Source organism: Macaca mulatta, chromosome 3, assembly GCF_049350105.2.
Source record: "Macaca mulatta isolate MMU2019108-1 chromosome 3, T2T-MMU8v2.0, whole genome shotgun sequence".
NCBI classification, from domain to species: domain Eukaryota; kingdom Metazoa; phylum Chordata; class Mammalia; order Primates; family Cercopithecidae; genus Macaca; species Macaca mulatta.
This window is the reverse complement of record NC_133408.1, coordinates 12,998,709-13,025,946: the sequence shown is the minus strand read 5'-3', so window position 1 is coordinate 13,025,946 and position 27,238 is coordinate 12,998,709. Positions and strand designations below refer to the sequence as shown.

The window sequence follows — 27,238 nt, the reverse complement described above, 5'->3', positions numbered from 1 at the left end:
CCTGTTCTACTGGCTCCATATGACCGGAATATCACTTATTTCGTAAAGCATAGTTCAGATGTTATTTCAAAAGGAGCCCAGGATAGTGGCTGATTTGATAGAATCTAGACCCAGATTACCCAGGGTCAAGTCCCAGCTCTGGTACTTGCGGCCTTTAAAACCACGGAAAAATTACTTTAATCTCTTTGTGTCTCCATTTCCTCATTTGTGAAATGGTTCTCATTATAGCACCTCCCTTACAGCCTTGTTATGAGAGTTAGGCAATAGCCACGAAGTGCTTAGAACAAAGCTATTTTTGTAACGTTCTCCAGGAACACTTCCCTTAACAGAACCAAGCCCTCCACCCCTCAGTTTTTTCTTCCCTCCACACCCTCTACCATTCTAACATAACCACAAAGAGTCCTGATGGGATTTGGAGTTACACTGCCTGGGTTCGAATCTCAATTCTGCCACTGCCAGTCGCGCATTTTCTATTGCCAGCCACCTTACTCCCCCCGGCCTCAGTTTCCTCATCCTTAGAAGGGGAGCAGAGCACATGGTGGTAACTCCCTGCACATTCCTCTCGTTCCTTGTATTGGGTGCCCAGTTTGTGCCCTCCCATGGCGCTAGCACTGAGTGGGCTCAAACTCTGCACGTGTTTACTAAGCATGTTGACTGAAGAAATGTGGGAACCTAGTACCGGGGCACCATACCGTTACCCCAAAGGAAAATGCATGCACTTTGTCAGAGAAGACGAACACCGCGTCTGGAAACCTCTTAAGGGCACCCACGTGTCCTCGGCTGCAGACAGCAGCGAGGAGACACCCAGGTAATGCGAGACAACGGAAGGCGGAGGGGTCCCGCGACAACCCACCCTCCAGCTCAGGTGAGTTCAGAGCGAGAACACACGGTCAGGCTTTGACAAAGGCACCCGATCCACACCCCAGCGCCTCCCCACCGGGTCCTACGTCGACTTCTGCCTCCAGCCACAGGACCGAGAGCTGCTGGCCAGGGCTGCCCGCCTGGGCTCACTGCGCCTGCGCACGGAGCGGCGCGCCCCAGGACGGCTGCCCGGGCCCACTGCGCCTGAGCACGGAGTAGTGCACCCAGGTCGGCTGCACTGGCCCATTGCGCCTGCGCACGGAGTGGTGCATTTCGGGACGTGTAGTTTTCCCCGGCAGGACCGTGGAAGTCGTGGTTTGTGTGCGGCCTGGCGCGGGAGGCTCCGCCACCGGGATCAGTAAGTGTGTGACGTCGGGTTAGGAGGGTGTGACCCAAACTCCAAAAGCTCTTTGGGGTGCTGTGATCTCGCAGCCGGCCCTGCGCTCGAGTTTTCCCTCCTAGACAAAAGTCGGCTGGCGCCCGGTAGCGCCGGGGCGGGGATCCGGAAGGTGAAGGCCGCCAGGACCCACAGCTGGGCGCCCCAGCTGGACCCGAACGTCGGGCGCCGTCAGCCCGCTGAGCAGCGTGTTCCGGCTGGCACGTGGCCCGGGCGGGGCCCATGATTGGTTCAAGGCTACGGTGTTGGTCTCCGGCGGGTCTAGGGGGACGAGCAATCCTCTGGAATGGTGGGGGAAGCGATGACAGCCCCTGGCCCTCATCTTCCGCTTTGGGGGATGGGGGGGTGGGTGGGGAGGGCAAGTGTTTCTCCCTGAGTGTTGGGGGAAGGGGGTGGGGAGAGGACCCTGAACTGGCCCCCGGGTTACCCAGGAGGAGCTGAGGCCCAGAGAGGTTCAGCGACTCGCCCAGGGTTGCACAGCGAGCACAGGCACCGACGTTGCCCTCTGGGGCCTGGACTTCCAGCAGGGAGAGACGCAGACACCTGTCATCGCTTCTTGGCGGATCCCTGAAATGTTGAGTTGTGGAGTCTGGGCAGCTGAGATCGGGCAGGGCTGGCTTCTTGAAGGTCAAGGCCCCCGTGTAGAGGGCCAAGTCATGCCCAAGGTTCACCTGGCAGCCCCCTCCCTGGACCTACCCCTCCTTATGACTGGATGAAGGGTTGGGTGAAAAGGGTAGAGACCGGGAATGAGAACAGCTTCAGAAAGTTCAGACAGAGGGCGCAGCGTGATTAGTGACTGGAAGGAGACAGCAAGCAGTAGACTGATCCTTGAATTTGTTAGGTGTGCCAAGAAGAAAAAGTATTAATAGATTGTGGACGACACATTATCCATATTGCTTTAGTTGGTCTAATCAAAATAAGCGAATAGCTTTTTTGTTTCTAAGAGAAACCTGACAAAGGAAGACAGGGTATTCTTGCAGTGAGGGAAATAGAAATATTTGGGGTTGTATCTAAGCCACTTGTTACTTTTGTGTTTTAAGCTAAGATCGTGGATAGTTCCAGGGAAAGTTAAAAATTTCCCGCACGTCATAGATTTTATGCCCCTCAAAAACGTCCCCACCTTGTTGACTTTTGCAGTTCAACCCTCAGATACCAGCTGCCTGTTTTCTAATATTGCATCAGGTGTACATATGGCAGCAGAGCAAATAGCTTACTGATACTTTTAGCTTTTTTCTTCTCATTTGCCAAAGGCTCTATGAACATGGCTGGCTTGGGCATGTAATTGAAGGGAGGTGGGGAAAAGTGGTAATTCAGAGGGAGTGGGTGGAAATGAGCAGGGCAGATCAGGGTGGTTCACCCTCTTGACTCCCACCTCACTACAGCCCTTCTGCTGCTATTGCAGATTGACTCTAAATATGTTTCTTTCCTAAAGAGTTTGAATTTTATCACTCCAGGTATGAAGTTGAGGCAGCTGCCAGTATATTTTAGCAGTCAGGTTCTGTGATATCAGAGAGGATTGTGAATTCCAGAGTTGCAGAATTGTTCTTTAGATTCTGATTTTTTTAAAACTTTGGTTCAGAGGGTTAATGACTTACCCCAGGTCATATGCCACTCCATGGGTGCCACCAAGAGTAGAGCTCAGATCTCCGGTTCTCCTGGTCCTCAGGCTACTGATCTTTATTCCCTGCCCTGCTGTCTTGGAATGACTGCATTTTGCCCTGGATGTCACTAGCCTATATCCTTCAGCTTGGTGTGTCCAGTCATGGAAGGAGAGAGAGTTAACATAACAAGAATGGCTGACATTCAGTGCTTTCTATGTGTTGGCCATGGTGCTTAGTGTTTACAGTCTAATCTGCAAGAGAATTTACAGACGGGCAAGTTGAGGCTGAGAGAGGCCAAGTGACTTGTCCAAGGTCACACTGCTAGTGCACATAGCACATGTTTTCCAGAGGGCCAGACCGCTGGATGGTTTTTCATTCATTTCCTCCTGTAAGATCGTTGGACCTATTTCTCGTTCTTGACTTTGGGAATCAATATTCTACGTACATCAATTCACTGGGTATGCAGTTTTGTCTCAGAAAATTTTCAGGGAACAGCCAGATTCATCTACTATATCTGTATACAACTCAATTAAAGCAGAAATTATAAAAATAAAATTTGTAAGACCTTTAACATTTTAATATACAACATAGCTATTCACTAAGATTATTAGAAATACTCAAAGTAAAAATTGTAGCAACAGGTTATAGCATGTTAGGAGCATATTTCTTTAGGGCAGGTCAGAATCTGCTGCTCTTTAAAGACAAGTGGGCCATTTACACATAAAGGTAACGAGCATGTTCAGCCACCATCATTACAGTTAAACAGAGCTATGATTTAAATTCCTATCGCTACCTTATCTGACTTTGAAGAAGTCATGGGGAAAACTTGGCTACCTTGTGCCAACCGCTAGCTTGTTTTCAAGATATTATAATCTTGAATAGATGGGAGATCTTTGTAATTGAAAGTTTTTAAAAAAACATCTTGCCTGAAGTTCATCTTATCCCCGTTCTAAAGGCCTCTGACATTTTCAGCCACTTTTCTTAATTATGACGGTAAGTACATTTCAGGAGAAGTGTTTCCCTGACTTTTGAACGCAAAGCTCTCTGCCTGTGTCAAGATAGTGCCAAGGTTAAAGCCCTGGAGCCAGACTGGATGGGTTCGAATCCCAGGTCCCCCTGTGAGACCCTCGATGTGTTACTTAAATTTTATGTCCTCCGCTCTAAAGTGGAGGCAGTAAGCTGTCTCATGGGGTAGTTGTGAGGGCTAAATGCCTTAACCCGTCTAAGCACTTTAGCCACCTTTTTGTCTCTGACACAAAAAAGTTAAGCTATGATTATTGTGCTATAAAGCACTGAATTTCAGAAAATGTAGGGGCAGTGAACACGATCTGCTTGACACCTTTCTTCACCTACAGATGGGACTGAAGCCCCAGCGGAAAGTCACTTACCAGAGGGTGTAGGTTCTTCATCCAGAGCTCAAGTCTTCTTGGGGTACGTGTCATATTCTAAGAGTAGTGACCTACAAGACCTTGGAGGGAATCCCAAGGCTTGGGCTGCCGGCCCTGCCTTCTTCCTTCCATATGCCACGGTGTGGCGTATGACCTGGGGTAAGTCATTAACCCTCTGAACCAAAGTGCTGTCATTTAAAAAATCAGAATCTAAAGAACAATTCTGCAACTCTGGAATTCACAATTCACCATCCTCTCTGATGTCACTTCCTTCCCCATCTTCTACTAGGTCTCCCTCAAGCTTTAGAGAGGATTCTGCATCTGAATTGCATCCGACAGTTTTTCTGCCCTATCCCTTATTCCCTTGCTCCCAGATAAGAATCTTTGAAAAACCAAATTGAACTTAATTGACACTCAGAGGACTTGACAAAGACACTCACTCCCAAACGAGCTTGTGTTTCGGTCTGGAGGCAGGTGGAGGGACGGATTTTAGACTTGGGCTCTTAGGTCCACAGATGAATGGGATGGGAGCCCATGTTCCCTCAGGAGAGGTGCTGTGCTGCTGGGGGCTACAGAGAGCTGCTGAGGAGAGCTTTCTGCTCAGCAAGGGCCAGGCCTGTCTGGGCCCTCGCCCAGCCCATCCACTTCCCACCAGTCTCTCAATCGCCTTGTCAAGGACACAGCCCACCTCTCTGCGGAGTTGGCTTTCTGTTCCCATGCCCTCTCTCCATCAGAGAGACACCTTTCTAAGCTGGTCTGCCCTAGGAACTCCAAACTGTCCTGTTTCTTCCTGCCCAGATCAGACCTTCCAGCTCCCTGGACTTGACCTTCCAGCTGCCTCTCATGTACTTGTCTGTTGGGGGTTTGTGTTGATCAGGAGTGAATTCACAGTCTACCATGAACTGGAAGGTGAGTGTAGTTTTAAATATTTATGGCTTGGGGTGTTTTTCTTCCTTCTGATTGTGAAAATTCAGAATAACAGTTCTATACAAGTAGACTGATTAAAAAGAAAAAGTAGGTGAAAGCATAATATTTATGTTTCATTTTAAGTTAAAACGTAAATGTACATTTACTCACTGGACTTCTGGAAGAAGGCCAGGCCTTTTCTTTGAGTGTACTTTCACTAACTTCAAATCTTCCTCACTTTTGTTATAAAAACTATATACCTTTAAAGCTTTACCTGCAATTTTGCATTGTGCTTTCTTTTTTTATGCTTTTTTTTTTTTTTTTTTTTTTTTGTAGAGATAGGGCTCCACTATGTTGCCCAGGCTGATCTTGAACTCCTGGACTCAAGCCGTCCTCTTGCCTGAGCCTCCCAGAGTGTTGGGATAACAGGATTGAGCCACCGTGCTCGGGCCATTTTGGTTCCTTTAAAGTAGATGCAGTGGACTGAATATTTGTGTTTCTCCAAGTACATGTGTTGCAACCATAGTGCCCAGTGTGATGATATTTGGAGTTGGAGCTTGTAAGAGGTAATTAGGTGATGAGGCTGGAGCCCTAATGTTTGGAGGAGTGACTTTATTAAAAGGGCTCCAGAGCGCTCTCTTACCCTCTTTCTGCCATGTTGGGGGTACAACAAGAAGCCAACCGTCGGCAGTCTGGAAGAGGGCCCCGCTAGAACCCCCTGTACTGCACCCTGATCCTCAGGCTTCCGGCCTTCTGAACTGTGATAAGTACCTCTTCAATAAGTCACCCCGTCTGTGGTCCTTTGCTCTAGGAGCCTGCATTGACTGAGACAGTGGATTAAGATCTTACGAGCAATGCACACACAGAATCTTTCCAGCATTTCACGCTCTTCCCTCACCTTTCACAGTTGTCTTGCCAACAGCATTTTTTTTCCAACTCAAACTTGAGTCTTTCAAAGCATTCAACTTAGTTTTCATAAAAACTCTTGCTTTATACAGTCATATTTCACAAGTGTGATGTTTAAATAAGTTATGGAACATAGCACCAAGTACAACTTAAACTGGTTGGCGAGTAAACACACCTGACCCCTGTGAAACATTAGATTCAACTGGCGGGAGCAGAAGTTCAAGGGCAGCCAGGGAGTAGGTCAGCAATCAGGTTTCACCGAGAGAAAGGAGAAGGTCGTTGTAAGTCCCGGAAGTCAATAAGGTGAGGTGGAGGTTGTTTAAGAGAGCAGCCACTAAAATAATGTTTATTGTAGTCACTTTGCAAAGTCTAAAATCAAGCAAAAGTTGTACATCGTCTCACCATCTAGAAATGGCTACTATTAACAATCTCGGTATATTCACTTTTTCTGTATATATGTGTGGCGTGTTTTCATACATATGATCTTATTCTGTGTGTTTTTTTCAATTATTATAAGCATTTTCTTCAAAACATCCAGTGGTTTTCTATTGCAAGGAGAAACTGGAAAGGTCTGGAAGCAGGATCCGGGAGGCAGGAAGGTAGCTTTCCCATCTTCCCCAGCTCTGTGGGGCGAGGGGCTTGGCAGGCCCTGCAGGAGGGCCGAGGGCCCAGGACCTGGTATAAGTTAAAGATGCAGAGTGTGTGTTCTGTGAAGGGTTGGAACATATAGGAGATTTGTTTAGAATGCCTTGAGGATCAGAGCTCACGGTGGAAAGGTTGGGAAGGAAAGAAGAGGCAGTGAGAGGATGGAGAGGGGAAGGAGCGGAACGCAGTGTGGGCCGAGGTTTAGGGAGGCCATTCACCCACCGCAGTGGCTAAGTCAGTAGAGGAGAGAGGCAGTAACTGGTACTAAGGGCTAAGGTTCAAAGCATTAAACCTAATGCCTCAAGGCGGTGTTTCTCACCCCCGAGCACTAGTTAAGGCAAGGATTTCGAGCCCGACTCCAGAGTTTCTGATTGGGTAGATCTGGCTGGTGCCTGAGAATTTGCACTTCTCACAAGTTCTAGGCGGTGCTGGTGCACACTGGTCAAATGCAATGCGTGGGGAGTTTTCCTCTTTAATTGTGAGTGACACCAACCCACGTGACCACTCGGGCCAGTCTTGCTTGTGACAGTTTTTTCTGCCATCAGGAACAAAATCTGCCCAAACCTTCCCAGCTTCTGCACCGTGGCTTCCAGGGAGCAGCTTTGTGTTTAAACACAGCCCCATCTCATGTAGTGTTAGAAAGGAATGGCCCCAGGCCGGGCGCGGTGGCTCATGCCTGTAATCCCAGCACTTTGGGAGGCCGAGGCAGGCAGATCACTTTGAGCTCAGGAGTTCGAGACCAGCCTGGACAACGTGGCGAAACCCTGTCTCTACAAAAAAATACAAAGGTTAGCTGGGCATGGAGATGCGTACCTGTAGTCCCAGCTACTAGGGAAGCTGAGGCTGGAGAATTGCTTGAGCCTGGGAAGTGGAGGTTGCAGTGAGCCGAGATCATGCCCCTGCACTCCAGCCTGGGCAACAGAGTGAGATCCTGTCTCAAAAGAAAAAGAAAGACATGGCCCTGATTGCAGAGAGCTGCGGAAGGTGGAAGGTTTGGTAGCCCCCGGTGCATCTGGTGGCCTTCCCCCTCTGGCTCAGTGGGCCATGGCCGGCAGTGACAGTCTACAATGCTACCTGTGCATTAGCAACAAGTGTGGCCCCATTATTTAAAAACTTAGTTATCCCCGGCTGAGGCGGGCGGATCACGAGGTCAGGAGATTGAGACCATCTGGCTAACACGGTGAAACCCCATCTCTACTAAAAAATACAAAAAATTAGCTGGGCGTGGTGGCAGGCGCCTGTAGTCCCAGCTACTCGGGAGGCTGAGGCAGGAGAATGGCATAAACGGAGCTTGCAGTGAGCCGAGATCGCACCACTGCACTCCAGCCTGGATGACAGAGCGAGACTCCGTCTAAAAAAAAAAAAAAAAAAAAAAAAAAAAAAAAAAAAAACTTAGTTATTCCCATTTCACAGGTATTAGGGTTTTGTTTTTAAAAGTTAATGTAGATCTGGGCCAGGCACGGTGACTCACCCCTGTAATCCTAGCACTTTGGGAGGCTGAGGTGGGAAGATCACATGAGCCCAGGAGTTCAACACCAGCCTAGGCAACATAGTGGGACCCCATCTCTACAAAAAATCAGAAAAAATTAGCTGGGCTTGGTGTCATGTGCCTGTAGTCCCATCTACTTGGGATGCTGAGGTGGGAGGATGGCTTGAACCTGGGAGGTCAAGGCTGTGAGAAGCCGTGATCATGCCACAGTACTCCAGCCTGGTTGGAGTCTCAAAAAAAAATTCATGTAGATCCAGTCTACCCTGGCAGCATTCATTTTCCTCCCCGAAGGTCTGTATGTTTCAAGAGATGTAAGGGATTCGTTCAAAGGAAATTGGAGGAAGGGGTTTCACACCACTGAAGGTTAGTGCCTAAGAAGGGGCAGGAAGGGGCTCTGGAGCCCTTCGCTTTACCCTATGAATGTTCTTGACCCCTGCTGCCCTTGTGCTGCATCCTTCTCAGTCCACACTTCTGCCTCTTGCCGTGCCTCTCCACTGCCTGTAAAACAAAGTGAACACTGAAACCTCCCACCGGCGTCCATTGGCTGATATGTTTCCATTTCCACGCATTTTCTAACCTCTGGATGAGAGAGTACATTCCTGCAATTGCTAAAGCTAAGTTTCCTATTTGGATTGTAGATAGCTATGGGCAGTAATGTGGTCTTCATTATATTAATAATAGGGCCCTGGCCAGGCGCCGTGGCTCACACCTGTAATCCCAGCACTTTGGGAGGCCGAGGCGGGCGGATCATGAGGTCGGGAGTTGGAGAGCAGCCTGGCCAACATGGTGAAACCCTGCCTCTACTAAGTGTATAAAAAATTAGCCGGGCGTGGTGGCACGTGCCTGTAATCCCAGCTACTCGGGAGGCTGAGGCAGGAGAATTGCTTGAACCCAGGAGGTTGCAGTGAGCCGAGATGGTGCCATTGTACTCCAGCCTGGGTGACAGAGCAAGACTCCGTCTTGAGAAAAATAATAATAATAATAGGGCCCCATTGGTTTATTCAGAGAGACTGAGAAAGCTGGAAGAGAGTAGCTTTTCCCAGTGTGAGTCAGTGCGTCAGGTAGCCTGGAAAATCCTAGTAAACAAAAAGAAGTTTATACAACAAGATTCTTTTCATAGCTGGTTTGTAGGCATGGCACCAAACCTTCACCTCTAAAATGCAAACCTTCAAGGAAACAGGATTTCAAGGTTTACTGGAGGGATGGGATTAGCCTAGGTCTGAGGGAAGAAGAGCCTGGAAACGAAGTCAATGTTTAAAGCTACTTATATTTACCAGAGTAAAAAGTTGAAAAGTTTCACTTTCAGAACTTTTTCAGTCTTTTATACTGATGCCAGAGTGATCTTTCTGAAGTACATGTGTCGTGCTTATTCTTTACTGTTAAAACAATTTCATGGTTGAAAACTATTAGCTAATTACTGAGTGTTCTTGTGTTCTTACTGTTTTAGTAAAATTGCAACGATTTAAGTATTTGCATCCCTGCCTCCTCCCATGATTTTCATTGTATTTCTATCATATCATGCTATATCCCTTCTGCAAATATCCATACATAACCAGTTAAATGATTTCAGAGGTAGCGAGTCCAGTTGCCTCTGGAAAATTCAGTAGCCGAGCCATAGTGCATTTGCATATTGTAAATGTGAAGTGGATGGGTGTGAGGAATGAATCATATACAGTACAGGACAGTGTGATGCTACAGAGTTGGGCTTTGGAGCATTTGGAGCTGGGTCGGGCCCTGCCTCGCTGACTGCTGGCCTCCCACGCCTCTGCATTTTCTCAGCTCCCCCACAGTCAGGACAAGCCATCTGCTTCTGGAGGTGGCTAAGGGCAGAAGGGAAAGAGCCGCGTAAGGCAGTTTGCACGCCGTGAGTTCCCAGTCTACAGCAGCTGATGCTACAGCTTCTAAGTGTGAAATCCACATCTAGTTCTGAGTCATAAAGAGTTTCGATACAATCATAGGAACATTTATCTACATACATTGTGATTTCATGAATTGCAGTTTATTGAAAATCAGGCTTCAGTGGAAGGGAGACTGGCCCCGGGGTTAGAATGTCCTTCCAACTGGCTCCTCATGAGGGAGCTGTGGGACGCCTCAACTGCTCAACCTCCAGGAGCTCTACTTTCGTTGCTCATATAAACAGCGGGTCGATTAGGTCCCCTTGGAAGTTCTTTCCACCCCCTGGTCCTATGAACATGTTGTGCACACTAACTAGGTTCAGATCAACTTCGGTTAGACTATAAGAGGGAGGTGCACATGTATCCCCCGTAGTGGAATCTCATTCGTATTTCATATAATAAGTGATTGGCAGAAATAAGGATTTCATTGGGATAAAATCCTACCTGGTCCTCTAAAATAATGATTGCTCAACCAAAGCATACCTTTTCACTATTTGGGAGGGAATTTTTAATCACACAAAAAGTACATGATTATCATTCAGGTCATACTAACCATGTGTATGGAACTAATATTTGCTTTGAGGTACTATTGCAATATATAGAATTTCACACACACACAAAAACCTACTAGTGCAAAGAGTGAGTAATTCAAATCCATAGTTTTTCCCTAGACTTTATTTTAGTGAATGGGGTTGCAAGAGCAGTTAGGAAGTAGCTATGTTTTAATGTTTTGACTTCTGTTGTGTTTTATTTTACCGTCAATTGCCATTGCTAATGAGTCTCTAGAAGCAAAAGAAAATCCCAGAATACTAAAGCTGCAGTTTCCAGAAGCAAGGTCTGATTCACTCTTACTTTGCAGATGAAGGGGCAGGAGCTCAGAAAGCAAGAAAGAAAGGAGCTCATTGCCTGACCCAGGTCACACAGTCAGTCGGTGGCAAAGTAGAGCTGTGACCCAGGCGTCGGGGCTCCAGCTCCTTTCACTGGATCTGGCTGCTGCCTCAGAAGCAAGGGCCTGGCTGATCAGCAGGTTGCACGGTTGAGCTGTGCGAGACCAGAGTTATCACGCCTGTAGATGACTGGTGATCCCCTCCATGAAGCCAGTCGCAAGCAAGCAGCAAAGAGCAGAGCTGTAACTTGACTGTTGGTCCTATGTGGATAGAGGCCTTTTCTGCCTGGTCTCCCATGTAGCCCCAGCCCCATCCTCGTGCCTGTTGCAGAATAGGTGCTGAGGAAATATTTGTTGACTGAAGGAACATAAGAGAAACCTCCCATGTCAGTGATGGAACATTTAGTTAACATGGCTTCTTTCTTCTTGAAGGTTCTTGAGCACGTGCCCCTGCTGCTGTATATCTTGGCAGCAAAAACATTAATTCTCTGCCTGGCATTTGCTGGAGTGAAAATATACCAAAGAAAAAGGTTGGAAGCAAAACAACAAAAACTGGAGGCTGAAAGGAAGAAGCAGTCAGAGAAAAAAGATAACTGAAGGTGAGCCCACAGTACCCGGCCTTGCGAGTGGGAGCTGGCCAGTGGGTTGGGGTGACCGACCAGTGAACGAGAGAGGTCTGAGACTTCCCCGTCCTTCGGGTGTGAAGGGCTGCGTGGGGGCATGTGGCCTCTCACCTGTTCTAAGGTAGAACCGCTCCATAAAGGGCCGGGTGCGCAGATCCTGGTCCTGGGATCGGAGTGCTGCTGAGCCAAGGCGCACGGAGGATGAGTTCATCCTTCTGGAAACCTGCAGTGGCAGTGGTTCTTGACAGGTATTGGGTTAAAAATTGAGGACTTAATGACAGCTGTGGACCTTCTTCCCAGAGAAGCACACACGCTAAAACCGTCTGCATTTGTGTGTGGGGAGAAGTTTGCAGAAGTGAGGCGTCCAGGAGCACAAGACCAGCCTGGGCAACACAGCAAGACCCTTTCTCTACTAAACATTGTTTTACAAATCTAGCCAATGTGGTGGCATGCTTTTGTAGTCCTGGCTACTCGGGAGGCTGGGGTGGGAGGATTTATTGAGCCCAGGAGGCTGAGGCTGCAGTGAGCCGAGATTGTGCCACTGCCCCACTCTAGCCTAGGTGACAGAGTAGCATCCCATATCTTAAAGGTCATTTGAAATTCCAAGATTAAGAAACCCTGTTATCTTTAAGATAAAGTCTGACTCCATGGTATGACAAATAAATCCCTTCCCAGTCTGGTCTTAACCCAGACCTCATTTGCCACTTCTCTCCACTCCCCATCCCCCTACAGGCCATTCCTCTGCCACCATGGCCTTTGGCCTTGCTTATTAGGTTCTTCCCAAGGACCTCCTCACCAGGCTTGAGGGTGCAGTCATCTTTGTCACCCAGTGCCTATCACAGTACACACTGGCGGGCTTAGAACATACTTGGGGAGTTACAGTACATCAAAGCACCAGAAAGTTACTGGTAAGCCCCTGTTACAGATTTAACACATGACAATTCACAATTACCTTGATTCCAGTGTGTTGATGCCGTTTCTTCACTTTGCAGGTTGAGTGCTGTACTTTAAAAATCAGAGGATTCAGCAAGGTGTGGTGACTCATGCCTGTAATCCCAGTGCTTTGGGAGGCAGAGGTGGGAGGATCATTTGAGCCCATGAGTTCAAGACCAGCCTGGGCAACATAGTGAGACCCCCATCTCTACAAAAACTTAAAAAAAAAAAAAAAAAAGCTTAGCCTCACGCTTATTGGGTGTGGTGGCACATGCCTGTAGTCTCAGCTACTCGGGAGACTGAGGTGGAGGATGGCTTGAGCCCAGGAGTTCAAGGCTGCAGTGAGCCATGATCACACCACTGGACTCCAGCCTAAGTGACAGAGCGAGACCCTGTCTTAAAAAAAAAGGATTCAAATGTGGTGGTGGTGGGGTTCTAGGTCAGTGGTTCCCAAACCTGGCTAATGATCAGAATTGCCCAGGTGTTTGTTTAAATGAAGATTCCCAGGCTTCAGCCCAGAGAGATTCCATAATGGCTCTGGTTAGGTTTGGGTATCTGGGTTTTTTGTTGTTGTTTTTAGGATATGGGATCCTACTCTGTCAGCTAGGCTAGAGAGGTGCAGTGGCACAATCTCGGCTCACTGCAGCCTCATCCTCCTGGGCTCAGGCAGTCCTCACACCTCAGCCTCCCAAGTAGCCAGGACTACAAGAGCATGCCACCATGCCGGCGAGGTTTTTAAAACAATTTTTAGTAGAGAAGGGGTCTTGCTGTGTTGCCCAGGCTGGTCTTGTGCTCCTGGGCTCAAGCAATACTTTCACCACAGCCTCCTGAAGTGCTGAGGTTACAGGCGTGAGCCACTGTGCCCAGCCTCTGCTCTTTTGAAAACCCATTAGATAATCCTTAGGTTGTCTTCTCAGCAACAGGTAGGAACCACCTGGCTAAGTGGCCTCCCAAACCCAGCCCACTCTGAGATTCCACGCTTCTGTCAGTAGGAATACCTTTGCAGTGCCGTCAGGCTTGTTGAGGCTAAAGGCCTACTGATGAGGAATAGTAGCAACACCTACTGAGTGGTTATTCTGTGCTGGGGACTTTGCTAAGCATTTCATGCACAACCGTGTTATTCAGCCCTGATGACTCTGTGAGGCATGTTCAGATTGAAAGAATGGCTCACTCTACATGGTGAAGAACAGAACCAGAAATCGATCCCAGGTCAAATGCATTCAATCAGCACGGCCAAGCCCAAGCTGCACTACCTTCCCGAATACAGGCAAGTGAGCTCGCAGGGACGCTTCGCTCTCTGTTACTCACCCCTTCCGGCATCTGCGCACTTGCTGGTCCTCAGTGAACTGTAGGCTTTTGCTAGATAGAAGAAGTTACTTACTTTCTTTTTTTTTTTTTAAGGTGTTTTATTGACTGAAATTTAGGAGTAGGCATTACGATGGGGAGGAGAGAAATTAAAAAGGGTGAGGGAAAGCAGTTTAGATTAAAATGTTGCTGATTGAATTTATATTCCTGACAATCCCCATTTTGTGTGCTAAACTGATCAAAGGAAGAGAAGATGAGATGGAAGATCATAAAGGCGTTGTCCCTCCCACAAGCATCACCAGAGACCTGCAGTTAAGTCAGGGCTGGATGGCTTAGAAGCAGCTCAGGGAGCTGGTCTTCCTCTGTAGGCTGGCAGCTTCTTAAAGACTAGAGACTTCCTTCAAACTAAAAGGGTTTTCAGGCTGGGTGCGGTGGCTCATGCCTGTAATCCCAGCACTTTGGGAGGCCGAGGCGGGTGGATCACTTGAGGTCAGGAGTTCGAGACCAGTCTGGCCAACATGGCGAAACCCTGTCTGTACTAAAAATATAAAAATTAGCTGGGCGTGCTGGCACGCACCGGTAATCCCAGTTACTCGGGAGGCCGAGGCGTGAGAATCACTTGAACCTGGGAAGCAGAGGTTGCAGTGAGCCAAGATTGCGCCACTGCACTCCAGCCTGGGCGACAGAGACTCTGTTTCAAAAAAAGTAAAAAAAGGGGGGTGGGGTGTTTCAGATGGAAGGGAAACTGTGATACATTCGTTAATAACTAGACTTGAGCAATCGACTTGAGTGGTGTCCGCTTGTTAAGTTTAAATGGCTGAGCAGAGGTCTTTATGCTGAGCAGTAAACCTCAGGTATACTCTTATCAAACATTTCCTACTCATCCCTTTGGTTTTCCCTTCTAGATTCTGCCATGTAAATGTCAGCTTGAGTGGACTCCAGCTGAGAAGAAAGAGAAGAAATACTTAATTATTGAATACATTGTCAGAGGATAAACTCCCAACCTAGACCTTGCACTTACAATAGTGTGAATTTGTCCATGTTTTTAAAAGAACCAGTCCTGGCCGGGTATGCTGGCTCTTACCTGAAACCCCAGCACTTAGGGAGGCCAAGGCAAGTGGATCGCCTGAGGTCGGGAGTCTGAGACCAGCCTGGCCAACATGGTAAAACCCTATCTCTACTAAAAATGCAAAAATTAGCCGGGTGTAGTGGTGCACGTCTGTAATCCCAGCTACTCAGGAGGCTGAGGCAGGAATTCTCTGCTTGAACCCGGGAGGCGGAGGTTGCTGTGAGCCTAGATTGCACCACTGCACTCCAGTCTGGGCAACAGAGCAAGACTCTGTCTCAAAAAAAAAAAAAATTAAAATTGAAATTAGAAAAATAAATAAAAGAACCAGTATTTTGTTTACTAAAATAAAATGCCTTTGTAAAAAAAGGTGTCGTGGCCTTTGGAATAAGTCAAATTGTATATCTCTTTCTCTTTCTCTTACACAGCACCCTCCACCCCATGTTGTAAAGGGGGGTGGTTTGTAAACCCACAGCTCCCCCGCCATCTCAAGCTGGGGGTTCCCAGGTGAGTGGCTTCCACAGAGGACAAGGTGGTGCAGAAACATCTGCTGTGGAGGTGGGGTCCCCAGCACTGGGTGCCTCGGCCAGCTACCCCCGACCCCGGGCCCCCTCATAGGCTGCCCTCCGTACCCTCCTTTCTCCTCTTTTCCTCCTACAGGTGCCAGACCCCTGTGAGAGTGTTTCAGAGTGTTTTCATTGTTAGGGTGGAGGGAGGCTGTGTGCGTCCAGGTGAGCTGGCCCTGGGGGGAGTTGTGGGAGCCCACCTGTGTGCCTCAGAAGTCCAAGGCGGGGGATCTGCTGACCAGTAGGCACTCATGTGCTAAACACAAGTGCTCTTCTAGGCTTTGGGATTTAAAGCTACACTTTGGAATTTGTGGAAGATCTGGCCATCTTGGAAAATTAGGTAGAAGATGACATAAGGGCTGGACTAAACCACTGATCATGCCAGCGGTGCCCACGGCTTTTCTGTAGTTTGTTTTTGTTTTTTTGGAGATGAGGTCTTGCTGTGTCCCCCAGGTTGGAGTGCAACGGTACAATCATAGCTCACTGCAGCCTCGAACTCCTGAGCTCAAGCTATCTTCCCACCTCAGCCTCCCGAGGAGCTGGGACTAGGCCCTGCTAATTTTTTTATTTTTAGTTGAGACAAGCGTCACGCTGCACTGCCCAGGCTGGGTGTAGGTTTTTTGTGAAGAGCATTTGGGAGTTTTGTTTTTGCTTTGATACTTTTCCTATACACTCTTCGACCACTAGGGGGAGATGATTAATCACTAATTGAAGGGATTTTGTTCGTTTTTTCTGTTCTGAGTTTTTTTGTTTGTTTTTTTTTCAATAAAGAAGGAGTTTAACTGAAGTAAGGCAGGCCACGCAGGAGATGGACTTATTATTCAAATCGGTCTCTGAAGGCTTAGAGGTTAGGAGTTTTCAAGGCGGAGTTCTTGCTATCATTCCACTTCTTAGGTACATGAAGTCGGTAGATGTGTAGTTTGATGTTAAATTATTGGCCAGATGCATGCACCGCTGGTTGTAGAGACTGGTAAAGCCCACTAGCAGGACCTCACCTGGACCACAGCGATCCCGCAACCCTCTGGACCATGACCGAGAACAAACACAAAGGACCTGAGATGTGTTGCAAGGCCAGAAGCCGACATCCGCATTCTCCACCCACGGAGAGCCCCAGAGTCCCTCATGCACATCCTGCTTGATCATATTATACACATTCACACATTCCGAACACATTTGTTTGGTTTTCACGCTTACAACATACTAGAAACAGGAAGGAAGAAAGACTGTCAGCAGCAGAAATACCTTTGAGCAAGAGGGACGGTCTTTGAGAAGCAGACTTGAGAACTCACCGTGTGCTCTTCATGTGCCAGACACTGCAGCAGCCACAGCGTCCCACATGGGATGCCGCATGTGATGATGTTATGCTCGTGATGACCTCAGGCATGACGAAGAGGTTCAGCCATTTCACAGTCTGTTTAACAAGTACATGCATAACCCAGACGTACATGAGGAATCTCAGAAACCAAATAAATCAAAGAGTCTGGGATTCTTTCAAAAGGGTTGCCTCTGTCCAAGCTTTCTTCAAATTCTGTCTATAGGGAAACATAGCTGTCAATGTCTCATTCCCGAAGCCTTCCAGATGCCTGGATCTTTAGAGTTCCCTCCCTCACCCTGAGCTGAGTACACAAATGTTCCTGGAGGTTTGCTTAGTGCCCTGCTCTGTGCCGGGCCCCACAGGCAGAGGTGGCAGGTACCCAGGCCTGACATTGGAGAGCTCCTGCGCCACTGCCGGAAACACACCCACCATCACACCGTGAGGGAGCTCCCCCGTGCAGGCCTCATCTGTGTCAGAGTGACGCCAGAGGATGGACGGCGGAGAGTCCAGGAGAAGAGAAAGGAGGATGGATTCTCAAACATGAGCAAGCAGGAGAGGCCGTTTAAAATGCAGACCCTGGCCTGGTGTGGTGGCTCATGCCTGTAATCCCAGCACTTTGGGAGGCCGAGGCAGGAGGATCACCTGAGGTCAGGAGTTTGAGACCAGCCTGGTCAACATGGTGAAACCTTGTCTCTACTAAAAAAAAAAAAAAAAAAAAAAAAAAATTTGCTGGTCGTGGTGGTGCGTGCTTGTAATCCCAGCTACTCGGGAGGCTGAGGCAGGAGAATTGCTTGAACCTGGGAGGTGGAGGTTGCAGTGAGCCGAGATCGCACCACTGCACCCCAGCCTGGGTAAAAGAGTGAGACTGTGTCAAAACAAAAAAAAAACTAAAAACTAAAAATAAAATGCAGACTCCTGGGCTGGATTCCAGGTCCAGTGCATCAGAACCTACGGGAGAAGGACCAGGAATTTGTAATATGAACATCCCCAGGCAATTCTTGACCCTCCTTTTGAGACCGACGCTGTAAAGGGTGGGTAGATGGAGAGGCAGCAGGAGCCCGGCCTGGGAAGGAGCCCTGGGGGTAGGCGGGAGGAGGGGCACGAGAGAGTGTGTGCGGCGGCAAATCCTTCAGCCCTTACTCCCCAAGAACTCACAGCAGCCTCCACAGAGGGTAATGGTTTCATTATCCCCTTTTCGCAGATAAGGAAACTGAGGCAGAGAGGCCCTGCCTAAGGTCACCCAGCTGGTGGGAGGCAGAGACAGGAACCAGCCCTCATGGTCTCACTGAGACTGGACTTTTCACAGCTGTGCTGTCGAGTCTGAGCCAAGTAAAGAGACGACTAGCGAGAGTTCTTGTACTTCGAAGTCTGGGACATAAAATCTTCAAGACGTCAAGACGTCAGCGTCAGTGACATGATGGTGACAGAGGCCAGCATTGCTGGCAGGATCCTTAAAAGGGACAGGATGGGCCCTTCTTCCTCCCTTTCTCCTTTTTGGCTGCTGGAATACTAATGCAATGGCTTGTTCCACAGCCACTTTGGACTCAGAGGTGTCTGAGACCTGAACCAAGTCTAGGACAATGGAGTAAAAAGATAGGATCCTGGGCTCTCAATGACTATGGATCCATTATTTCACCCCTGAACTGATACCTTGATACTTCTTATTTTTGGTGGTGGTGGTGGTGGTGTAGCTTCTATTTCGTTGGCATCTCTGTGATCTATTCATAATTCACCAGTTTTAGCTGAAACATGGAGCCAGATAGAGATGGGCTCAAGGGCTTCCTGATAGGAAGACTTGGATTCTGGTCCTGACCCTCCTGTTACTACTGTTATGTACGTGGTTAGGTACAGGTTAGACCCCAGCCTGGCCTTTGTAAAATGAGCTCAATGATCACTGCCCTCCCTACTGTACAGTGTTCATCTGAACTGAATGAGGTCAAGCATGTAAAGATGGTTTGCACGTGGCAGCACAATCACAAATGGAAGGGTGTATACTGCCTGGGTGGGCAACTCAGCCACCAGTTGGCCAGGCAGGGGCTCCATCCAACCCAACTGGATTGAGCCAATGGCCAACGAACCCCATTTGCTAATTTACCTCTTGGCTCCTTCTAGGGACAGCACTGTTTCCTAATGTACCTCCACCTTGGTCCGTGGGAGGGAGAGGGGCTGTGGGTGTTAGTGATGGGAAAGGTCAGAGAGGATGGGATGTTCCATCAGCCAACCACTCAGAAGGAGAATAGCGCCACCAACATCAGGAGCTCTCTTCTAGTGGACATGTCTAGAGATACGTGGCTCAGCTCAGCGTTGCTGCTTGTGGTCACCCGCTCTTGACTAAATACAGTGCTCTAAATACGGTTGCTCCCAAAGAGACTGTGGGCTGTCCTCACCAGCCGTCCTGTCCCACTCCCACCAGAAGAAACCTCTTCTTATTATTAATTCCCTAACCAATTGCAGATATTGCAGATGGTCTTAAAGGAAATGCCAGAGAACAAAGTTTCCTCTGATCAAAGTATCTTAAGATGTGTCTACTCTCATTAGATGCCAGTGATAAAAAGGAACAAAAGTTTTTCTCAAAGAATGTAAAAGAAATGAGATCAGTGATGATAGGTCTAATTGTGGATATGTTTGCTTCGACCTTAGCATGGACCACTCACTCAGTGGGTGCCAGACATGATGCAGTGGCTTGGCGCAGGTTATGTGATGTTTTGTTTTGTTTGTTTGTTTGTTTGTTTGAGACAGAGTCTTGCTCTGTCATCCAGGCTGGAGTGCAGTGGCACGATCTCGGCTCACTGCAACCTCTGCCTCCTGGGTTCAAGCAATTCTTCTGCCTCAGCCTCCTGAGTAGCTGGGATTACAGGCATGTGCCACCATGCCAGGCTAATTTTTGTATTTTTAGTAGAGATGGGTTTTTGCCATGTTGGCCAGGCTGGTCTCGCACTCCCAACCTCAAGTAATCTGCCCACCTTGGCCTCCTAAAGTGTTGGGATTACAGGTGTGAGCCACTGCACCCGGCCAGGTTATGTGATTTTTAAAGTCCCACTGTATTTTATTAAGGAGTTGATTGAGCCTCAAGGAAGTAAAGCAACTTATCCAGAACATATAGCTACGAAGCTAGAAACTCAAGATTCCAACTAGGTCCATCCAATTCCAAAAGCCCGGTGAATTTTCTGTTACTTTCTATGGGAAGTTTTCAGGTTTAGTATAAAGCAACATTTCTTAATTATGAATACAATCTTATGTAACAAAATTGCACATTAAAGCGTAGTCCTTTTGATCCTTCTTTCCTCTTTTCTAATAGTTTTACAAGGCCTCAAAGGAATAGAACTCTAAATCTGTTTTATTAAATTGCTTTAGTTTTCAAACAAAAATAGCTCCTGTTGGTTTATCTTTAGCTGTTAACCTAAACACATTCCTTTTTTTATCGCTGCAAAATATTGTGTATTTAAAAGATATTCTGTCTCCTCTTTAATATTATGTTGAAATAAAATTTTCTGGTGTCCAGGGGGAGTTGGCCATTTTGGCGACTGCTGTCTCATCTGAGGTCAGAGGTGAGCCTTGCAACGTAGAAATGATGGGGGTGAAAAAGGAAAAGCTCAGCTTCAATAACTGAGCTTTAACTCACGGTGGTGAGGAGCACAGGCTTCAGAATCTCACAGCCCTGGTGCCTTGCCAGCGCCTAGTTTCCTTATTTGTAAAACAACTGACAGGATTAAGAGAATTAAATTAAATTATAATAGTTGTGTGTTAGTGGCTAGGCAGCATGAATAATGGCTCTAAGTGTGAATTCTGGGCTGATTCTCTCTGTGCCTCAGTTTTCCACATCTTTTTTTTTTTTTTTTTTTTTTTGAGAGGGAGTCTTGCTCTGTTGCCCAGGCTGGAGTGCAGTGGCACAATCTTGGCTCACTGCAACGTCCACCTCCAGGGTTCAAGTGATTCTCCTGCCTCAGCCCCCTGAGTAGCTGAGATTACAGGTGCTCGCCATCACACTTGGCTAATTTTTGTATTTTAGTAGAGATGGGGTTTCACCATGTTGGTCAGGCTGGTCTCAAACCCCTTACCTCAAATGATCCGCCCACCTCGGCCTCCCAAAGTGCTGGGATTACAGGAGTGAGCCACCGCGCCCAGCACTGTTGGTGCTACACACCGAGTGTAGCTATTGGTGCCTATTATTCCAGAACCCCGGGAGGTGTGGCATAAAATGGGATGTAGGGCAAAACCCACTCATCTCCCAAAACTCAGGCCACCCACACATGGGCTGGCACAATGAGAGCACATTGAAGTGACCAGGGAATTTTGAGTACCATGGTTTGCTCTCAAGGAACTTAAATCCTAAAATGTATATGAAATCCTGAGGGAAAAAGACCTCACAAATATACTACACAATAGGAGCTGTTTCACCAGGTTAATTGCCAATGAGAAATGCAATATTTCTATTGACGGAGCAAGACTTCCTTTAGCACCTGTGGCTTGCTGAATAGTGGCCACCAAAAATATCAAGGTTGTGTTCCCTGGAACCTATGAATGTTGCTCTTTATATGGAAAAAGGTCTGCATATGTAACCAAGTCAAGGATTTTGAGATGTGGAGATGGTTTTAGATTACTCAGGTGGGCCCTAAAGGCAATCTCAGGTGTCCTTGTAACAGGGAGGCAGAGGGGGATTTGACACAGGATGAGAAAGTGGTGTGGCCACAAGCCCAGGAATGCCAGTGGCCACCAAAAGCTGAAAGAGGCAAGAAACAGGTCCTCCCTGGAGCCTCTGGAGAGAGTGCTGCCCTGCCAACAGCTTGCCTTTGGCTGTCTTGTCTGTCCTGTCCTATGCTTTTTATTTTCTTTCTCTCTCTCTTTTTTTTTTTTTTTTTTTTTTTAGATGGAGTCTTGCTTTGTTGCCTGGGCAGGAATGTGGTGGTGTGATCTTGGTTCACTGCAACCTCTGCCTCCTGGGTTCAAGTGATTTTCCTTCCTCAGTCTCCCAAATAGCTGGGATTATGGAGTTTCATGCCAGGCGCGGTGGCTCACGCCTGTAATCCCAGCACTTTGGGAGGCCGAGGCGGGCAGATCACGAGGTCAGGAGATCGAGACCATCCTGGCTAACACAGTGAAACCCCGTCTCTACTAAAAATACAAAAAATTAGCCGGGAGTGGTGGCGGCACCTGTAGTCCCAGCTACTCGGGAGGCTGAGGCAGGAGAATGGTGTGAACCTGGGAGGCGGAGCTTGCAGTGAGCTGAGATCCGGCCACTGCACTCCAGCCTGGGCGACAGAGCAAGACTCTGTCTCAAAAAAAAAAAAAAAAAAAAGAGATGGAGTTTCACCATGTTGGCCAGGCAGGTCTCCAACTCCTGACCTCAAGTGCTTCTCCAACCTTGGGCTCCCAAAGTGCTAGGATTACAGGCATGAGCCACCCAGCCACCGTGCTGGCCCACTTCCCTCCCCTCTCCTCCCTCCCCCTCCCCTCCCCTCCCTTCCCTCCCCTTCTCTCCCCTCCCTCCCTTCTATCCTTCCCTTCCCTCCTCTCCACTCTCCCCTCCTCCCCCCTCCTCTCCCCTCCCCCCTCCTCTCCCCTCCATTCCCCTCCCCCTTCCCTCTCCTCCTCTTCTCTCCTTCCTTTCTTTCCTTCTTCTCTCTTTCTTCTTTCTCTCCCCTCCCCCTCCTCCTTCGCCCCCCTCCTTTCTCCCTTCTCCCTCTCTCTTTCTTTCTGAGACAGGGTCTCACTCTATCACCCAGGCTGGAGTGCAGTGGTGTGATCAGAGCTCACTGTAGCCTCCAACTTCTAGGCACAAGCGATCCTCCTGCCTCAGCCTCCTGAGCAGCTGCAACCACAGCCACTATACCTGGTTTAATTTCTGTTGTTTTAAGTCACCAAGCCTGTGGTAATTTGTTTCAACAGCCACGACAAACTAATATAGCACTGTTGACTGTCAAGTGAGGCCTGCAGCAGTGGAAACTTTGTAGTTCTGAGTGGTCAGCTGTTTGAGGTGTGATTAATCTCCAGGAAAAATGTTACCAGGATTCCCTGTGTAACCATGACAAAATGCTGCGGAAGTCCACCACTTAGTTGCTGAAAAGCACTGAACATTCGCCTTCATCTGACAAAGCCTTTCTGAATAATACAGGGAGATTCAGGAGGGAAAGAAGGCAAGCAAAGAATGGGATGCCTTCTGCACTTGGCTGTCAGGAAATTCTGGGTAGAAATTCTTTCTCTCTCTCTCTCTCTCTTTTCTTTTCTTTTCTTTTTGAGACAGGGTCTAACCCAGGTTGGAGTGCAGTGGCGCGATCTCTGCTCAGTGCAACCTCCGCCTCCCAGGGCTCAAGTGATTCTCCCACCTCAGTCTCCTGAGCAACTGGGACCATAGGTGTGCACTACCATGCCCAGTGAATTTTGGTATTTTTTGTGGAGATGAGGTTTCGCCATGTTGCTGGCCTCAAACTTCTGAGCTCAAGTAATTCTTTCACTTTGGGCTCCCAAATTGCTAGGATTACAGGCATAAGCCACTGTGCCCAGTCCAGAAATGTTCATAATTTTTTTTTCAAAGATCTTATTTTTTACAGCCATTTTTTGGATTCATGCAGAATTGATTGAATTGAGTGGGTGCCCCACCACCCACCACCGCTATCAGCATCCCATATAAGTTTACAAGGTTTTTTTTTCTTTTCTTTTAGAGACAGAGTTTCACTTTGTCACCCAGGCTGGAGTGCAGTAGACAAACATAGGTCACTGTAGTCTCCAACTTCTGGCTCAAGTGATCCTCTTCCCTCAGCCTCCCAAGTAGCTAGGACGATAGATGCATGCCACTTAGCCCAGCTATTTTTAAGTATTTTTGTAGAGATGAGGTCTTGCTATGTTGCCCAGGCTGGTCTTGAACTTGTGACCTCAAGCAGTCCTCCTGCCTCGGCCTCCCAAAGTGCTGGGATTACAAGTGCGAGCTATTGTGCCCAGCCATAAATTATTCTTTTTACACGCCTCAGAATGATTACCTCTAAAATTACTGTCCGAATATACATAACCAAGAGTGAATTTTATGATATGTTTAATGGAGGTCAAGACTTTTTCTATAAAAGTGAAAAAGACAACGACAAATTCTTACAACAGACATCGGCAGCAGCCCCAAACCTACATGGGGGGTGTTGTCCCAGCTGCAAGTGACTCAGCTACAGGGTTTCGAGATGAAACTCCACGGCACAGTCTAATGACCTGCTGGGCTTCTTGGAGTTGGTGGGGAGATTGGCTGAATAAGTGGTCTCTGCAGACCCCCATGCATGCCACCCCTTTGCCCACCATAGCCCACTTGAACCCACCACTGTCATAACTTTCCAGGTCCTAATTGGGACCACCTACTCCCCTTGGAGGGTCCGGATGGAGTCTCCCCTCCGCGGATGCCTCTCACTCATCCTCCACCACTTTGCCAACAAGGAAGGAAGGATAATCGGCAGGAGGGAGTCTTGCTTGGTGACCATCTGGACAATACCTCACACATGGCAAGCTGGATGCCTGTGGGTGACTTTGGTGGGTGGAAACTGGTTGGCACGCTATTTAATTTGGGCTTTTTGTGGGATGACTGCACACTGGTTCTCTTTTTTTCTCAGACCTAAATTTTGACCACACAACCTATCAGCCTGCTCACTCCTGCTTACCGCCATCCTCCTTTGGGCTGGGTTAGACTAATCCTCCCCTTGACAAAGCCTTCAAAGCAGCCTTCACAAGATAAGAGTCGAGACCCCTATCTTACCAATACATTTTAGTGAAACTTCTAGTAAACTCAAAGTGCTTGCCAACATCCTTAGGAACAAGTTAAGTTCTCGCAGCACCCCTGTGGGGTCGCTGTTGAAGTATCTTTGGCTGCAGTGGTGTAGAATCCATCTCAACAGAGTTGACAGTAAAGACCAGACATGTAGCAGCCTCACTGCTTGTCGGAGGAATCGCCCTTAGGAAAATTTCCCAAGATAGTAGTTTTCCCATCTCCGTACTTTGCTAGTTAATGTTCTCCACTTGCTTGGGTTTATCCTTTCAATTCCTTTGCTAATTAAACTGCTGAAAAGTATACATTCGTAAGAATAGACACTGTCAATGGACTGCAAACAAAACTCTTTCCTGTTATTGATGATAAACCATTTCAGAGAAGACCAGGCTGAGTCTAAAGGGTTCAAATAATTACAAGGGGAAGGCAGAGAGAGTAGTTCGTGGCCATAGGACTTAGCCACCTCTGGGCAACACGCAATGCTTGTTAAGTTAATGACTGTAGGGATATAGAACTGGCCCTCAGCCTCTCTGTCTTCCTTTGGCCTCTGCTCTTCCTGCTGTCTTCTCTCTTTGACCACGATGACACACTTTCCATAGGCCTTCCTCACCACATCACAGAACTCAGAGAAGAGGCTGTCTTCTTGTTTGATACACAGCTCATCTCTTAGGAACATCCGATATTTCCAAGGCACCCATCCTTGACTACCCGCAGCGTGCACAATACACCAAGTTGGAGTTTGTATGAAATATCCATCACTAATATCTTCCCCAGTTACTAGACTTTCTGAGATATTGGTTTCCCCAAAATATACAGTCTTAAATCCATCATACTGCAGTGTTCTCAGTGTTTTCAGATACTGGAGGCATTGCTTCCTCTTGATGCCATCAAATTGACTTCTGATAATGACGTTTCTTAAAAGAGGGCTTGCAAAGCGAGGCATGGTGGCTTCTCAACTGTTTTTAAAAGCTTGCATGTCTGCATCTGGGGAGAGATGGCAAGTGGGGATGATGACCTCATAAAGGGCTTTCTTACAGCGGTGCCAGTCCTACAGATACACTTCAGGTTTCAAAGCATCATGGAATAAATACTCAGAACAACTGCCTTCTGACCCATAAAATATGGAAATTGCAGATGCTACCCATAAAAAATGCTACTTTGACATCACTTCTGCAAAAGGTCTGAGACAGAAGTTAGCAATCTTTTAATAGTGATGAGCCTACCCATTTGGCTTAAGATGGGGAGAAATGTTTACATTCATTTATCCATTTCAAAAATATGTACTGCCTACCTGCTATATACCAGGCATTGTGCCAGACGCCAGGGGTATGGTCATGACACACCTAGGGAGTCCTGGACTTACGTGTTGTGTGTCTGTGTATGCATAGAATTTGTGCCAACTGCCTTTCCATTTGCACAACTAAGAGTGATTTTTTCCAGGTGGCAGAAGGAAGGTATGGCAAATAGCAAAATAAAGTCAGTCTGCACACCTAGCTTCCACTGGAGCTTGCAGGTGTTATTATTACTTTTTTTTTTTTCTGAGAAGGAGTCTCTCTCTGTTGCCCAGGCTGGAATGTAGTGGGGCAATCTCAGCTCACTGCAACCTCCACCTCCCAGGTTCAAGTGATTCTCCTGCCTCAGCCTCCCAAGTAGCTGGGATTATAGGCTCCCACCACCATGCCTGGCTAATTATTTGTATTTTTAGTAGAGATGGGGTTTTACCATGTTAGCCAGGATGGTCTCAATCTCCTGACCTCATGATCTGCCCGCCTTAGCCTCCCAAAGTGCTGGGATTACAGGCGTGAGCCACCGTGCCCACCAAGAGCTTGCACTTATTGAGCTAATTCAATACCTCATCTTGAAAGCACTTTTAATTTTATATACTCAGGCAAAATGACAGTTTGCTTCAATATCTAACAGTCTCTTCAGTTTCCTTTGTATTTTCTTGCCTCTTTAATCAGAGCTAAAGACGTTTCATAAAATGGGCATGAAGGATTCCCTCAAATGAAGATGTAGACAAAATGATTGGTGAGGTCCTTTGCTCTACTGTTGAATGGAGGAGGATTTTTCCCCCCAACACACACAGGGGTTTTCTTGGAGCTCAAGTTTGGACAACCCCAGACAGTAAGATAATCTCATCATGGTAAAGTTAATAAGAAATATGTGGTCTCCAGACAGCCTCTCCCGGAGGCCAGGATCAGCAGGTTTGGGTGGATAATTGGCTTGTGGTCATTTTCTCTTAGGATTTTTCTTTTAGTAGTGGAAACTGTTTTTCAGATCAAATTTGGATGCCAACTATGTGGAACAGAAGTATGGCTGCTGTGGTTGAATTGATCCCCCTGTCAGCCACACCCTTTGTCTCCCCCTACCCCAAGGGACTCTGTGGCCTGGAACTGCAGTGTGAAATGCTATATAGTGCAATGAAGTCAATTCTAAGACAAGAGTTCTTTGCTTCTCTCATCTAATTTTTAGTTACGGAGATGAGACACTTGTTCAGAAGTATGGAAAAGTATATATAATATGTTATCTTTTAGATATGTGTGTAAATATGCATATGTATACAATGTGCTTATATTTTAACGCATAAACAACATGAATAAAGCAAACACTCTAGACTTCTCCAAATGTATCTTGTTTTATAGTTTTCAATTTGGAAAATGTCAACATTTTTACATTAAAAAATATTACTCAGCCATAAAAAAGAATGAAATCACGTCTCTT

At 47.4% G+C, this 27,238-nt stretch overlaps 3 protein-coding genes across 10 annotated transcripts; 2 read left to right on the top strand and 1 right to left on the bottom strand.

Moving 5' to 3' along the window:
* The first annotated feature begins 1,143 nt into the window (after positions 1 to 1,143).
* SMIM11 (small integral membrane protein 11) lies at positions 1,144 to 27,142 on the top strand. Of its 8 annotated transcripts, XR_013414650.1 has the most exons (5): positions 1,144 to 1,219; positions 5,046 to 5,156; positions 11,407 to 11,573; positions 13,656 to 13,797; positions 14,741 to 15,022. XR_013414650.1 is itself a non-coding variant. In XM_015132895.3 (4 exons), the coding sequence occupies exons 2-3, from the start codon at positions 5,145 to 5,147 to the stop codon at positions 11,569 to 11,571; spliced, it is 177 nt and encodes a 58-aa protein (XP_014988381.1). In that variant the 5' UTR covers positions 1,144 to 1,219; positions 5,046 to 5,144; the 3' UTR covers positions 11,572 to 11,573; positions 24,097 to 27,142.
* Positions 21,452 to 26,149, top strand: LOC144340172 (small integral membrane protein 11B-like). Its single transcript, XM_077998148.1, has 2 exons — positions 21,452 to 21,547; positions 24,097 to 26,149. The coding sequence occupies exons 1-2, from the start codon at positions 21,452 to 21,454 to the stop codon at positions 24,376 to 24,378; spliced, it is 378 nt and encodes a 125-aa protein (XP_077854274.1). The 3' UTR covers positions 24,379 to 26,149.
* Positions 24,705 to 25,460, bottom strand: C3H21orf140 (chromosome 3 C21orf140 homolog). Its single transcript, XM_015132928.3, has one exon. The coding sequence runs from the start codon at positions 25,458 to 25,460 to the stop codon at positions 24,705 to 24,707; it is 756 nt and encodes a 251-aa protein (XP_014988414.3).
* Positions 27,143 to 27,238: the final 96 nt, after the last annotated feature.